This window comes from Ptychodera flava, unplaced genomic scaffold (assembly GCF_041260155.1).
Source record: "Ptychodera flava strain L36383 unplaced genomic scaffold, AS_Pfla_20210202 Scaffold_51__1_contigs__length_905262_pilon, whole genome shotgun sequence".
NCBI classification, from domain to species: Eukaryota; Metazoa; Hemichordata; class Enteropneusta; family Ptychoderidae; genus Ptychodera; species Ptychodera flava.
In genome coordinates, this window is record NW_027248373.1 from 513327 (window position 1) to 530970 (window position 17644).

Here is a 17644-nt window from a genome sequence, read left to right on the forward strand (position 1 = left end):
ACCTTTTCCGGATACCAAATCACCGCGTTAACCTGTCTAAATATTGTTTTTCGTCTCGGGCAATGTCACTTTTAAATAGTGTCTATCGTTTTGATATTGATTTGTTTACCAGTCTTAGTGCTTTTAAAACACAAGTGTCATCTGTTTTATTATCTCTTGCTGATAGTCATTTTACTACCGAGAGTTTTTGATGTTTGTCAGTCTCTGTTGTTACTTGTTTAGTGCCTTTTTTAAATTAGTTTCTGCATGTTGTAATTTGTCTTTTTTCATGTTTTAATTTTTCTCTGTTTGCATCCAGTTATTGGGCTATGCCTGTTGGATGTCAGAATGAATGAATAAATGTTGCGGTGTCCTCAAGATTTCTGTGCGATTCAGTTGCGTCTTGCCCTGTATTTCACACAAAATAACACAAACTGCAATGATTCACTCGATATTTGTGGTAGATCTAATGCGTGAAGTTTCCTTCGTTTCTTTTCTATTTACTATTCAAATGCTTGCACATACATACTTCACGTTTTACCAATCGCCATGCGTCACTTGAACTCACCACTTGAGGTAAACTGCTCGCTAGCCCGAAAACGACGAGCAGGTTACCTCGACACGGTCAATACGCTGAACAATAAGGCGACCGCAACGAGATCTCGAACCCAACATATGAGGAGATATTGAATAGCGCCACTACTCTCGCGACAGAGCGTGAGGTGAGGCATTCGCCTTGATGCACTACCGGTCTGTCTGTTCAGTTTTTATTTGCGAATTTCACGTTTTACAAAGCTCTTGAAAGATTGAATAATTTCGTATCTTTGAATAAATTGTCAGGTATTCAGCTTAGCAAAACATTCAGGTAAACTTCATTACATATAGGAGAGTTACAGGCCAGCGTCTGTAGGACCAGCAGGACATCTTTCAAGAGTTACTTTACCGGCATGAAAACAGCTGGCCTCGGGCCATCGGGTTAGAGTGAATTTCGCACGCTGTGTACACGAGGAGCACTGTATGATCATGTATACGCAGTCCATAGAGCTCGATCCTAAAGTTTATGCAAATAATTTGTGTGCAAGTCAAAGTTTCTACCCGGATTGCAAAGGAGAAGCTCAGTAAAATATAAAGACCTCTCTCTCTCTCTCTCTCTCTCTCTCTCTCTCTCTCTCTCTCTCTCTCTCTCTCTCTCTCTCTCTCTCAGGACAATGGCATCGGAAAAGACCAAAAGGAAGAAGGCGAGGAGTACGCCGTCAACGCTGATGAAGCGATGTCCGGCATGGAGGTAGTAAGAGATCATTCTTCTACCTCCTACCTCCATGTGTCCAGCAATGACAAACATGAGTTTGATCCCGATGAGACGACGCTTCACGATGATCAGAAATGTGGATTTTGGAAGTTCAAACCGCAATGTCTCAGTGCTTTGCTAACGTGAACGTCGCCTTCGTTTCCCTAAGCGTGGCCGCATTTCTGAACACCTTCGGCTGGGGAGTGTTTGCTACCGGTATCACTAGCATTCAGACACGGTACGGCCTCCCGAGCTATATCATCGGTCTGAATGCGACCATGTTTGACGTCGCTACCATGGTCGCTGTCGTCTTCGTCACATACTTCGGCGGAGGCAAAAATAACCATAGACCGCGATGGATCGGGTTTGGCATCATCTTCGCAGCCTTTGGCACATTGCTCGTGGCGAGCGTACACTTCATATACGGCCCGTATGATTACGGCCAGGCGGGTGGTACATCCGGGAATGTCTCCGATGCAGACGGACTCTGCGTTCTACGAACCAATGGCAGCGCATCACCCGAGTCTGACTGTGATACGGCAGACGGGGGTAGCCTGAGTTCCCAAAAGCGAGACACCAACATCATCTTACTGGTTGGACACTCCATAATTGGTGCAGGATTTTCACCAATTCTGACCCTTGGGACAGCCTACCTGGACGACCATCTGGTGCGAAAGAAGGCGCCTATGTATTTAGGTATGTAACTATCCGCATTAATAATTCCTAGAATATAGTTACAACTAAATGACTGAAGCCAAAGTACTCCTTAAAACCTTGTTATGAATTAAAATGTGAAAAAACAACATTTTCTCAACGTTTATAAGATGAAACAAAGCTTAGTGAAAACATACATAAAAATTATCGGATATTGTCTTAACACAGGTATTCTGTATGCGATGTACCCACTGGGACCTGTCGCCGGTTTCCCATTTGCTTCTCTCTTCGTCAGCTATTACGTCGACATCGACACCATGGACGCCAGCAAGGTGGAGCTTACCCCCGATGACGCTCGCTGGGTCGGAGCGTGGTGGATGGGATACCTCAGCAACGGTATTTTGACCCTTTTCTCCGCCATACCTTTCCTCCTTGCTGCCGAAGAGACTGCCCACTCCCAAGGATGTGAAACTAGGAAAAGACAATAAGGAGAAAAGTCCGAAGAAGAGATGGGGAGAGAAATAATTTCTCGGATTAAAGGTCAGTCATCAAGAACATATGTACTAAGAAAGTGAAATACGTTTCATACACACACACACACACACACACACACACACACACACACACACACATATATATATATATATATATATATGTGTGTGTGTGTGTGTGTGTGTGTGTGTGTGTGTTGTGTCTGTCTGTCTGTCTGTCTGTCTGTCTGTCTGTCGGCCTGTCTGTGTCTGTGTCTGTGTATACATATGTATGTTTGTTCAATACATACATACATGCATACATACATACATACACACATACATACATACACACATACATACATACATACATACATACATACATACATACACACACACATATACATACATACATACATACATACATACATACATACATACATACATACATACATACATACATACATACATACATACATACATACATACATACATACATACATACATACATACATACATACATACATACATACATACATACATACATACATACATACATACATACATACACACTTAGGCTCTGCAGATTGATGGAGGCGTTTATAGAAGAAATTGTGTCTCGCACATTTGATTTAGCGCTAAGAGGCCAATATAGATTTCTGAATCTCGAACATTTCTAAATATATACGTGCTTAGCATTTTCACGTAATATCTGAATTTAGACACTGCCGTTACAACTTCTATCTCAATCCTCACGTCGGTCGTCTTTCTTACTTTAGAATTTCCAAGTGCCACACGTCTATTTGTAAACATCGCTTTTATGATGGTTGCTATCGGCAACGCGTTGGAGTCCGCCATTGTCGGCGGTACAACCACATTCTTCACCAAGTACTTGGAAGAACACTTCCGAGTGATTGCGACACTCGCTGCAAATCTCACAGGTGGGGCAAGACAATAATTGCATACGTTTGGCCATCGAATCTGTATTTTCATCTTCCATACCTTTTGGACCTGATAAGCTAACGCTGATACAAATTATCCTTACATATTATTTCTGCCAGAGATGGCAAAAGTTCGCACTTTCCCTAAAATTGAGTATATTTGCATGTTTTGAAAACGCCCCAGGTTACAACTTGTTAAAATTGGCGGGTTTACGGCCCCCTTTTTGAGGTCTGTTTCCAGATCTGTTACAATCTTTGAAAAGAGTGATCTTCTCTTTTATTAAAATCGAGTGTATAAGGCGAGGGTAGTGCATTCACTAATGATGCACAGACGTAACAAGTACACATTGTTCCATTCTGTGGGTATGGTATAGGCAGCCCTCTAGCATATAGTCTGTGGAAACATTTTCACTGGCACTTTGCAGAATAGTTGACAAGCTTATTGCTTAAGACCACGTAGTTATGATGTTGCGAGAACATTTTGGAAATATGACGTTCTGACTCGCCATTTTTTCAATCCTTCTCGGTTTAAGCTTGCTAACTTTCCTATTCTATGCACATGCGCAATACATTGATAATAACCAACGTGTTCATTCGATATTTCCGCAACAGCTATATGTGTAACCGCTGCAGCTGCCGTTGGCGTTCTCATCGGAGGGTTTTACTTGCGAAGGAAGAAACCAAGTCTCACTGACCACGGAAAAATAATGGTAATATTCGGAGTCATTTCGTTTCTCCTTTCCGTTCCGATGCTGTTCTTTGGCTGCGATCAAGAGAGCTTCGCTGGTATCACTCTGCCATACGGAGGAGGGTAAAATTTTATTTTAATTCAAACTATACTATTCTTAAAAGAGAAGAGCCAGAAAACTTTCCAGATACTTTTCATATGTGTCAAAAAGCACTAATCACTCGGTATATAGAAAGTGCCAGGTTTATTCTGTGCAATACAAAGAATGTACAAAGTTAAACAATAGTAACGTCATGATGAAAGAAATTTCGTTTTTCACCTGGGTATCGGAATATAATGTCAACATTTCTTTGACTTTCATGGCATTGTTCAGATGTGTTTTCTCCGGGTATGCAAATTTCTAAAAGCTAGTCATCGAATACTGATTAATCGGTCGATAATTCTTTCTTCGTCGTCAACTCATGTAGTCAGCGGGTAATTTAAGGCAACGGAAAGTCAACCCTTGTATTTGTCTCTTTTCTGCCTACCTGAGTACCTATAGCAAAGTGCCAACAAGGTTTGTGCATTCGCCAGTCGGCAGCATTGCAATATTTAGGGACACATGACGGTTTAAAAATGTGAAGGAGACGATAGGAGGAACAACGGATAGACTGTCTTTCAAAAGGATGATTGATTATAGCTATCTGTCCTGCTTGATACAGTCAGTGTACTGGATCGATGCATTTATTGCATAAAGTTGGTAGTTTGGGCATTAATACAATCGACTGAGGAAAAAAAATTCAAACAACACAATTCGTTCACTTCAACATCATTGTAGGTATTTTAATACCCTAATATACTCGTGCTACCTTTATTTTCATCGATAGCTCTGATCTGACTGAGAGAAGTTTAGACAGCCGTTGTAATTCCAACTGCGAATGTATGCCCTCTGTGTTCAACCCATATTGTGGCGTAGATGACGTCACCTACTACTCTCCCTGCTACGCAAGTTGTGTCGATGCTGTAAGTTCATTGTATATATGTTACTGCCATTCTGTGGCATTCAAAAAAACATTCAACAGATATGTGACATACCGTATTACAAATATCTGTATTAAGGGCAAGACAAGATATATTTTTGTGTGTGAAATGTATAAACTTCGAAATTCATTAACACTTCAAATGATTATGCATGGGGATATCAGCTGTGCAGATCAACGGTAACGAAATGTATCGCATCCATGAATTCATAAATGCGCATACACTTATTCTATTATTCTCTCCACACCCAAACGATAAGGTTACACGTTCGTATTGTGTGCCTGTCTCTTTTATCTAGAACCTCACGCAGTGCTCTTGCGTGGCAACTGACGTTTCCGCGGCCGTGATGTCTTCAAGCCCGTCGACGATGAGTATTCCTAAGGAAATTCAAGCTTCTCCGGGAATGTGTGGAGCGAAATGCGACACTATCATGATTACATTCGTCGTCATTGCTTTCTTCTACAGCTTTGCGAGCAGCGTGCCTTTGACGTGTTACGTTTTAGTCGCTATACGGTGAGATGATCTCGGGTGTTCCAGCTCTTAGACTTGTAACCTACTTCTACCAAGTCGGTAGATTGATAACTACGAACGTAACATATGCAAGTCGATGCAGCATTAGTATGCATATTTTATTGATGTATACATTTATGTACGAACGGGAAAATACATATCTCGTGGAGTTATGTCAATGGATGCGTACCTGCATCATATAGTCAAAGACAAATGTGGTTGTGATTCGAAACTGTCATTTACCCACACTCTAAATATCTAGTATAGGTTACACTTCTTTCTTAAGAGTTACTTTCTCCTACACTTAAGGTCTGTTGATGAAGCTGACAAGCCATTCGCACTGGGCATAAGACAAATGATAACTCAGTTACTGGGTAAGTGAAGTTACACGGAAAATATATTTAGAAAAGTTTGATGCCAAATCAACGTGCAGTCTTCAGAATAAATATGGAGGAAAACGTGACTAGGCATCGAAAAAGAAATATACGGAAATCCCCTTAACAACGATAATAATACTTATATATACCTAGGTTCCATACTCATGTTGCTTCATCCTAGTGACGTTCACCGTAAAATATCAGCGGTGATATTTCACGGTTAACGTCGAGACATGCACGATAAACGTCATCGGTTTAGGAGTTTTCCCGAACTACATCAGCAATTCGTTGGTAAACCACGTACACAAACAAAATGCCTGCCGCTCCCCCGCCGATGTGGCCGACTTAAAAAAACTTGGAGGGCTTAGAGAAACACGGGTATTTCTGGTTACCAAATACGGAAATAACATGTTGTGTTTTGTAATAATGTTTACCATGGTTTTCATCTGAAGTTCTCGATTTTTTTTTTTTGGGGGGGGGGGGGGGCGCAAGCTCTAGCAAACATTCTGCTGTTCGCGCGGCGCCGGTACAGTGCACGGTCTACCCGCGAACAGATAGTGAGCGGATGGCGTGACAGCGATGTAGCGCGCGAGCTCCATACCGTACGGCGACGATCAGAATCAGGATAGATTTAAAGCTGAGCAGTTTTGATCGGTTACAATCGTAATAACATATTGCACCTGAAAAGGTTCCTTCTGTATGACAATTTTGGTATCCCGGTGTCTTCTTCTTGGGTTTATTGAGATATAGAGGACTGAATTGCAGCGATGTGATGTTGGCCTCGTTCTATACGTTATGAACATGTGAATGAAGCCTGTTCACATAAACATTCCAATATTTATGCGCAAGGCGTAATAAAGTACAGCCTCAAAATTTAAGGTTTTTTCGTACTATTCGTAAAATTATGGGCATGGGTATATGATAAATCGGTTATCACCCAATATTGCCTGCTCCTAGTGTCGTATCAGCACTCGTGTCTGACGCAGCACAAATGACACTCATGCTGATACGACACAGGAACAGGCGATATTAAATTGCCCGAGATGTCAATTAAATTTTGGTCAGTATAATGAAGTTTGCTGTATTTATATTATTGAAATGAAAATGATAGGCCTGAGGCTACTGATCATAAGCTTAATACCCGTTTCCAGCACTGCACGTAATTTTCATAATCAAACATTAAGAAAATGCAGTTCGTTGATTAGTACAAATCTAGAATTCGTTTACCAAACACAATACTTGAAATCTTAGTTCCAACATTTAAGACAAGTAAAAATGTCGTTAAGAATTTAAGACAACAAACAATGGCAATATTAAGTGTGACTTTCTATCGACACACAATCACCGACATGATAACTGGTACTTGGCACGGATGACGTCTGGAACATTCTGTCAATGGTGCCTTGTGGTTTTCCATTACAGATTATTCGAAAATTCGTAAAGGAGGGGGTTGTCCGAGCTGCGCCAGCGCAACTTTCTTGTTAACAAATAATGTACTGTATATCATGCATGATATCTAGATGCGTAGCGTCAACATTGCTGCAACATGTGCTTTGTACTAGCCACAGTGTGATAAGTATGTTTTAACTTTCATCGATCGCTCGCTTACAATAGATACAGTGTTTACATTGATGGGTTTCGTATGAACATTGACCGCGGTTCAGATGACCTTTTTCATTTCAAAGCATTACCACAGCTTTATAATGAGACTATCATTGCCATTTTAATTTATTCAATACAGGATGGATACCAACTCCTATTTACGTGGGTGTGATCATCGACTCGGCTTGTATACTCTGGGGCGAGGATGCATGCGGCGATCGAGGTGCCTGTTGGCTGTACGACCTAAAGGACTACCGCTTGAAAGTTATCGGGTTCGTTGTCGGCATGAAATTTCTCTCCCTGCTCTTGTTTACGGCGACTTGGATTGCTTTGAAATACGGCGAGAAAAGGGGGAAATATCAGTCGAAAGACGTAGACAGAGGGAACGACTGGAGTAAATCTTGTAAAACCGAGAATTTAATTTCAATTTCGTCAATTCATGGTAATTCAGTGCTGGCAAATTCATGAAAAACTAGTTATCTATGTTAATGCTTAAACTTCAACTTTGCAGTCTATACAATTGTTACGACTTGTGTGTATCATGAATAGCTGTATAACCAGTCTACAATTGTTACTAACGGCTTGTGTGTATCATGAATAGCTGTATAACCAGTTTTGAAATCTGGACGATGGGAGGGCGCTCGTATTATAACCACGGGGAAGGTGAAAACATCACTTGAATTCTTATTGACCAGCTTTTCAAGCTTTTTAATCAGGAAAACTTGAAATATATATATATATATATATATATATATATATATATATATATATATATATATATATATCGAGATGTATCAAGCGGATTAGGTAGACAAGGTTTCATTTAAAAAAAATGTTCGACTTGAAATGTTTCGAACGAATTTGTTCCGACCCACCGTGATGTAACACAATCACAGTTACGTGATACGTCACATTACAATATATATATAATATATATATATATATATATATATATATATATATATATATATATATATATATATATATATATATATATATATATATATAGTCAAAAGTAGTTAAACAGTTTCAATTCACTCGGATGGAAATAAATACAGCAATGATGTAAAGTAATGTCATGCAAGTGCAAGCAATAGATTATTATGGGTTCTCTATGATTGTGTCATATGAATGATGAAGATTGACATCAGCAGGATTAGTTTATAACAATTAATATACAGCAAAGAAATAACATCATCAAATCTCCTAGGTGTTCATCAGTTATTTACCAAGGCGACTGTTTCGGGGATTTGAAAACAATACAGTCAACTGCCTTGAACACAATTGGAACTATTTTGTGATTATAAGATCTTGGGCATTTTGTGTAATCTATTTAAAAATCACGAATCTAACAGTGTTTTTGTGTGAAGACGAGGGCAAATTTTATAAATTATTGATAATTGCACAATCATCAAATACACATATAACAAATTTTACATTTTTGTCTAGCTTTTCGCACTCTCAGGAAAGGAGAACCAATTAAATGTAACTGATTTGTCAATTTGTTTAGGTTTAAGTGAAAATACAAATTTCCTTTCCAAGGCTGATTTGTAGGCATTTGCTTTTCTCACCGAACGATGCATGATAAAATTTTAAATTTTCGATGGTAAAATGGCCTTCTACCTCTACCCAAATCAGTTCTGCTGTAGTGTATGTTTTTTTGGTGATCTCTCTTTGAAATGATTTGGTAGATGTTAAGAAAATGACTTGTACATTTATTTATTTCAAGGAAATGAGACCTGGTAAATTTGATAAAACTACCCTTTTCTTGTGCTTGTGCTAATTAATGCTGGAAAATTTTTAAAAATCACTGAACTATTTCAGCCCTTCTATTAAAAATGAACTCTTTTTGGTAGATTCAAAGAAATGTAATCAATATCATCTGTCTGTTGAAACCTTAAAATATTAACGGCAAAAACCAACAGTTTTTGTCTAGAATCTTTAGGGACTGTGCAGAGATGTCTTTGCAGCTTTCAGCATAGAGAATTGCAACAAAGTCAGTCCCCAGGGGTAGGGGTGTCTTGTCTAAGGACAGGGTTCTTCTTGCTATGGTTTATTTTATTTTAATATCATGAGGGAAAATGCCAAGAGGGTTTGACCGGTTAAGAAGGGCTTGACTACGCAGTTTCTGCATAGTGAAGCTTCATTACGTATTCATGGTGACCCTGGCCAGCTGTCAATAACTTTGGGGGCTTTTGTATTTTGGCCTGCTTTGCATATGCGTCGTTGGACACGACCTGTCAATCACCCAGGTAGTCAATTAAACTATTAATTGACTGTTTACCGACCCAATTAACATTATCCAGCAGTATCAGTCATATTTTAATCGCGTGGCCCGGGTGGAGCTATGTGAGAGGTCAGAAATCGACAGTCTGCGCCCCCAATCTGCGCTAGCGCATTTCAATCTGCGCTATCAATCTGCGCTCCAATTCTGCGTTATCAATCTGCGCTCCCATTCTGCGCTCTCAATCTGCGCTCCCATTCTGCGCTCTCGAACTCTCAGGGTACAGATCATGGAGTGAGTAGAATTCAAAGAATATCCAAGGTAAAAGGGACAACATATTACATTATTGTTTTGAAAACTTGTATTTTTGTCCATTACTTTTTCCCGAACGACTTTGCTCAAACTGTCTATAGTTAACTTAGTGGTAGATGGTTTGTTGCGTTATATGTGTCCGCACAGTAGGTCAACCTAATGTCCCCAAATAAAAGTGCATGGGTGAATGCAAGTGTTTTCACTGGCTAACTTATTTTTCTTACTAAGATCTGCTTTACCTCAGTCAAAAAGATCGGACTAAACAGTTTCCGAATTTTCCGAATCGGCACAACATCTTGCTGAGACACGCGAAGACCGAATTTGACTGTCGTGTCTGTTTTCAAAAATATCTTCGCACAGACGTACGCATGAACTGTGTTCAGAAAGGTAGAACACTGCGGGACTAAACTGTGGTCACTGAAAAGCTAGAATTGTCATTGTGGAACAAAAAACTAAATTAAATGTCATCGTTGACGTGTCATTATGTTGAAAATCCAGTTCCAAAATGACTAATAAGTCACCAAAGTATCGGGGAAGTCAACTGCACAACGTAACCGATCGGGTATTTCCACATGAAGGAGCGACTTTGCACAATTTTGAAATATTGCCACAGATGTGAAGACGAAATATCCAACTCTAGCCAAAACATGACTCTACGTTTTGGGCGGCTGCACTCGACGTCTTTTTACCAATATTAGCTTTACAGCAAGGAAAACGGTTGCGCGACAGGGCACGTTCAATTCGAAAATAGAGAGCAACTTGAAGGCAAATTTGATCGAAACATGGAGGTTTAAAAAGACCCCTTGACTAAGTTATGATTGGAAAAATCTCGCTGAAGTGTAGCGAAGCCCCTTCAGACAGGTTCCTGCGTGAAATATTACATATAAATGGACAATATGTGGAACTCGCGGTAGAGAAAGTCATGACCACTGTACTGTCAACAGTGCACACGACGTAACGAGGCAATCATACAAGGACGCCGTGTAATTTGTCTTCGCTACCGCTGGTAGTACGGCGAGAGTGCAAAGTAAAATGTTTTACACCCTTGTGTTTAGCTTTTAATTTTCAAATTGAGCCCGTTTGCGAAGTGAGACGTACATACAAGAAAGCAGCTGGTAGTCTTTGTCAAGAATGATTTTATAAAGAGAGATTCGTACATCTGATCCCCTTTTCAACAATACTAGCAATGGAGCAAGAGAGTCAGTTACTACATGTATTAGAGAACCCGATGGGAAAATCGGGCAAGAGCTCAGACGTCGCATGGTCACCATGCAAACCGGCGGTTCTATTCAGAACAGAAGGTACAGCAGGTGATGTTTCACCATCTCCACAAAATAGAATATTTACGTATGCTTATCTTTGACCCCCAAAACCTCGAATAGCTAAATTGTACCAACCACGAAACTAGTTCAGTCACGTGAATATGTATATTTCGATACATATATGAATCCTTTCACAACGGAACGCATCAAAAATAAAGGTCGCAGTTCTGGTTCAAGGACGTTCACGAGAAGACTACGTCGACTAACGTCTATCCCAAAATTTTTTGACGTTCTTCATTTGGCTACGAACGCTTGTTGCTCTGAAGATCAGTAGCCTAAAACTGATAGAGATAGTCCCGAATTTAATTCTTTAGCTTGCTGGGTCTGTAAAAGTATCTGGTCATCATTGCAAATCGCATCGACATGAGTTTCTAAGAACTTTTACGCTTTGTATCACGGTCCCTCTGTCATAACTTTTGACACAGTCCCTCCACAAACTGTGGAAAGACGATGCTTCGTAATACCATGGAGCTAAAAACAGAAGAGGTATCCCTCATGGTAATTTAGAACTATCGTACATGTATCTCGTCATGTTTCCTGGTCAAACAAAGCCGCATATGCAGCAGTATATGCTTTCATCCGCTGAAACCTGGAATCATATTTTACACGACGACGACGTCATGCTCAGCGGTATATAGACAGTAGACACTAGGATACTGCGACATTGCACTTTTATGTGATATCGGATATTTTCAGGAAATGAGGATTGTTAAGTCAGGTATGAGGAGAGGGGAAATCTCCGATATATCGGATATTTACCCGTGATTTGACAAGTCTTTAGTATTGTCTAGTATTGTAAATAAAATCAGACTGACGACGTCGGGCTGAAGCAGCCCGAAATCTCCGGTAGCACCTACATTGGATATACTTACCTGCGTTTTGACAAGTCTAGTATCACCCAGGTAAGCATATGACAAATGTGATTTTTCGCACAGTGCTTGTATCAAAGTTAGAGCTAGACTAACAACGCCGGGCTGAGCCAGATCTATTCATGGGTGAAATCTCTGAGATTTATCAGATAGAATTCCAGCGATTTTGGCAAGTGTAGTCTCGGTATTAGAGTTGGAACATCTCCGATAAAAATCGGATAATCGACGATCACGCAGACCCAGCGTGCCCAGATACAGGTACCTCGTTGTGGTGACGTCTAGTATTGATATGGGACTCAACATATATTCCAAGTCTGTTATCTATAACAGAAATGTATATCTATCGATAACAGAAATATATGGGACGTCAAACTTCGATAGTGGACAGTAAATAACCAAAGTTTGCAGTAATCTCAAACGAATCTATTTAGTTTTCACCACTCAAATTAACTATTTTATTGGTTTAGCTTCTGTAATAGTGATAGTTGGGTTGAAAATGAGCTGATAGAGATGCTCAGCTTGTGAAATTATTAAATTAAAGGGACATGCTCATGAGGGATCGTGACTAGAGAAAGATTTACGGCTGACCATTGTTTACAACAGCGGAACTTCAATCGCAATTTTTGTGCTTGTTAGTTCAATCGTTCCGTATGAACATGGTCTCAACAATCGGAAGAGAAGGAGCACACACATACATTTAGGGCCGACTCGCAGCGATTTCGAAGCTGTTATCCAATTGGGTGGCTGAATCTTACCAATATAATGAAAACAATACAAATAGACTCCCTAAGTGGCTGTGAATAGTGACAATCGACCAATCAGATATAACCTTGCAAACACGCTGCGAGTCAGCCGTACATTTATGGGTGAGTGTGCGTCTATGAAATAATGGTACGTAATTTATTATCTTTACAGACGTGACACCACCTTGCCTTGATTATATCGGGACAGGTTGATGCGGTGACAAGGGAGGGAGTACATTGTCGTTTCTGACCTCCTTGCATGATATAAACATAAAGCTAGAACGGATGTCATAATTTGTTGATCAATGCCATCTACGATCATACATGAAAACAAGGGAGCAGCATTGAAAGCGCTACAAAAGTTATGTAGCTTTAGTCGTGGGTCGTCCTTGTGGACAATTGAAAAAATATTTACAGTTCGAACCAACCACTGAAGTTGAAATGACTGGTACAAATCAGAGCGTTCCAAGTTCACAGGCATTCACTTCTTGCATGATAGGACTACATGTAAATCGCCTTCCTGTTATAAAGTGCAAATCTTGAAAAATCGAAAACATCTCGAGAAAATATATCATTGTTTTTACTTGTCTTCTGCGATGTGTTATAATGGCATCAACTTACCTAATCTTCACCGTCATAGTATCAGTTTCTTCGATGTCACATCTCTCAGATTAGTGATGTCATCTTTATTTGAGAAATTCATTAAATCCTCAATCGGAGTCAAACTCACAACGTGTGTATTCAGCTAGCTTGACGTCACTGGACGTAACTTGTCAATCATCATCACGGACATTGCGAACTGGCTAACGTCAGAATTGTCGGGCTCAAACGTTTCTCTGAACATGAACAGAAATGCTCAATATCGACAGAGAAATCGTAAAAAAGGGTTTTAAATATTGACGGTAACCCAAACCAAAAGTTTGTATCCACTTGCGCTTCCGTAGGCCATCCTACAAACTGCTTCAATCAATGTCGCAAGGTTGCTGCAGTGGCTGGTAGCAAGCCCTGCCACTCCCTCTGCTGTGCGTTGTTAGGCTGTCGTCATAAGTCGTCCTCGACTTGTAGCAAGGTCTACCATAATTGTAAGCGTACTTGACTTTGCGCTTACTACATGTACTTGATCATTTCTCAAGCTTTTTATATGAGAAAGAAAATTCATCGAATGTCTTCTTCATATCCCTAAGATCCATGAGACTATAACTGTATGTCGCGCTTGATTCGGAAACGCATTCGATCGTACATTACTCAATAACCAGTCTTCCTGACACTCGTCGGTATGGTGTACAAAAATACAAATCTATTTCAACACTAAACCATGCCATGTCTTATTATCTAGCAGGCGGCTATATCGCGGCAGTGTCACAAATGCCACCGTAATGACTAAAATCAAAACATTCATGGAACGAGAGAGCAGAATGGGAGCGAAGATTGATAACGCAGAATGGGAGCGCAGATCAATAGCGCAGATTGAAATGCGCTAGCGCAGATTGGGGGCGCAGACTGTCGATTTCTGATCCCCAACATACCTGCCGGGTGGGCACAACGTAGGAACGCGTGTATTTCTATGTGTACGTTTCACTTGTGGTGTTGTTTGTATTATCGTGCGTTTGAAGTCCTTGTTTCACCTACAGCATTACCTTCAAGGTGACAGGCTTACTATTAATGTTCAGTATCATTGCACCGAGTTCTGCCCACGGTGAAAAACACCTGTTTTGCCTACTAATTACTGCCCGTCGCTGCCCGTCCTGAATGTAGCCTATCTATAGCTACAGTAATCACATAAATCATTTATCAGTTTTGATATATACTCTTAAATTGTAAGTTTGATCAAAATCGAGACCACATTCAAGGGCTATGCAGACTGTCCATGTACGCACACACAGTGACAAGAAGGCGGCAAACACCTACTCACCAGCACATCAAATCGGCGAAAAGAAGCATAAAAAGCTATACTCATCGCCAAAACAAACGCGCCAAGCGCTAACAAAAACCCATACCAAGCGGCCCTTTTCTGGGCCACCAAATACTCCGAAAAGAGAACTACCAAAAAATACGATAAAATGACATAGAACACACCAAACACTTAAAAGAAATAACAAAAATCGTACACATAACAAACAACTGAAACACAACATTAAATACAAAATAAACAATCACAGTAACGTAACAGAAAACATGGCCGTGGAAATAAATCAGCTATTTCTAAAGAAAAGCCGACAACAACATGAAATTCAACAACAACCTATCATCGCTCAAACTATGAAACTCCGAAAAATAGTACTAGGCAAAAGCCTTAAAATTCATTCGGACACCAACAAAACCAAAAAGAATAAAACCACCTCAGGATTTCAACAAATTAAGTCGTATAATGTGACTACGCTACATCGTGAGACACAAACAATCGCAACACCAATTCAAAGAAAAGTCAAATTGGACGGTCCTACTAAATACTGCCCGTCACTGCCCGTCACTGCCCGTCAAGGCTAGAGGTAAAATTGGGCTTTCAATTACCGAAATAAGTCAATATCTAAACACCACTGACCCATACAACATATAAATATCCTACAAATTGATCGTCAAAGCCACCAATGCGTCGATTTACAACCCCAAAATTACTTCCGTAAAACGTCCCTGGCAAGCCGCCATCGTTCATTTATGAACGTGCGTGCACCGAAGCTGCGACCCCTATCCCCCAAAATAGTATAGTCCAAAAGGCAAGACGGCGGCTTGCCAGGGATGTTTTACGGAAGTAATTTTGGGGTTGTAAATCGACGCATTGGTGGCTTTGACGATCAATTTATAGGATATTTATATGTTGTATGGGTCAGTGGTGTTTAGATATTGACTTATTTCGGTGATTGAAAGCCCAATGTTACCTCTAGCCTTGACGGGCAGTGACGGGCAGTGACGGGCAGTATTTAGTAGGACCCAAATTGGACTCCACGAACAACAAAAAAACAAAAACTTGAAAGCTATCTGAAGCTTCTAAACTCGCACTTCTAGAGATACCCTTTCAAACAAGGAAACAAAACATGTCGCGTGCCAAAAGAATCGCGATAAACCAGCTTTGCAAACAATGGACAAATTTGGGAAAATAACCCTTCGACAAGGGTCGGTTTTTCGTTATTGTCAACACAAACGATTACGTACTCGAATGAAAAAGGCAATTACGTAACACTCAGTATTATACACAACAAGCCAGAACAAACAGTAAACAAAGTAAACGAACTATTAATTAAAATGTACGAGAACAAGCACATCAATCAGGATACTTGTAAGTATCTTGATCCAAGAAACATAAAATCCGTACCCCGCAGTGGTACTTATTGCCTAAAAATTCATAAACCTCCGCAAAAATCTAAAAGACACACCAGTCAAAACAAAATTTACCGAAGTAAAGAAATATAGAACAAACAAACCGAACCACCAAACGGACTCACAACGTGACCAAAATTAATATATTGCCTCGCTTATCGGAAAGCAAGACCACTAAAATGCATTAAAATAAATTTTCACAAACACAAACTAAGGAAAGAATCTACACTGCGACTGATGAGAAACCACACTCGGGTTTCGAAACGCAAGCGTCAAAGGGCGACTCTATCAAGCTTTGTAACAACATAGGTCTGGCTGCGTCTCGCCATAAGCTTTCCGCACACAAACAAAACAATACCGTACACACTAATCCAAACTTCTCTACAAATATCCAAAGCGAAACAAACATTTCATTAACACAAACAATCGGATAAGAATGTAGGAACACATTTTCGAAACGAATCAAACACTAACTCGACACAAAACATTTAGGATAGTTAGGTGGGGAGCCTGTTTCACATTTTTTACATCTCGCTATACTGTCTATGATTCTAAAAATAAAAGTCATCTGCCACTTTTTCTGTTTGGCAAAACTCATCTCTTCAATCGAAAGTCGGGCGATTTCATGGTTCTTTGGGGCACTTAAGTGTACGTCGAGCTTAAGGAATGTAGTTACATTCGCGATGTTTTATTCGAAAATTATTTGTTTCTTCAAGGGCAAATGCACATAATTTATGCTGTTGGAAATACTGGCCGCTCATAAACAAGACAATAAACTCAATATATGTGCATCTTTACTTATATTGTCAAAGTACCACCGACACCCACAAAAAACAAATGGTTCAGTCCAGGTATTTGCAACTCTGCCATCCGACTGGTCAACAGGAAATCAACCATAGGTGTCTTTTGGCAAGCGTATACGCCAGTCACCTAGGCGACGGTAATCTGCACCACTTATCACCATCGGGAAGGTACCCTCCCCATATACCACTGGCGATCCCACCCTCAAGGCACTGCGTCATTCGACCAAGCATTGTTATTGTAATTTCCTGCATAAAATTAACAGCGAGCTCGAGGTCAACCGGTCAAAATGTCTTGGCATTTCTGGCATGATGTTTTACTATGATATATATTGCCAATAAAGAGTTATATTAAGGGGAAGTTCACCAAGGATGATTTTTACATATGTAATAGCTCTATGGTCATTTACCCAGGAAAAACTATTTTCACCATTTATAACTCGCAGGATTTTTTACAAAAAAACGATAAAATAGTACAGGAAGTTGCCCATGTAATTTGAATCATGGGAAAAAAGCTCCAAACTTGGAGC

At 40.1% G+C, this 17644-nt stretch overlaps 1 protein-coding gene across 1 annotated transcript in view; it reads left to right on the forward strand.

Annotated features, from left to right (window-relative positions):
• Positions 1–10055, forward strand: part of LOC139128372 (solute carrier organic anion transporter family member 3A1-like) — a 34373-nt gene extending 24318 nt beyond the window's left edge. Inside the window, exons 2-7 of the mRNA XM_070694157.1 lie at positions 1184–1963; positions 2150–2407; positions 3945–4143; positions 5860–5924; positions 7669–7923; positions 10033–10055. Coding sequence (XP_070550258.1) covers positions 1363–1963; positions 2150–2407; positions 3945–4143; positions 5860–5924; positions 7669–7923; positions 10033–10055 — 1401 coding nt within the window. The 5' untranslated portion in view covers positions 1184–1362. The remainder of the gene's footprint in view (positions 1–1183; positions 1964–2149; positions 2408–3944; positions 4144–5859; positions 5925–7668; positions 7924–10032) is intronic.
• Positions 10056–17644: the final 7589 nt, after the last annotated feature.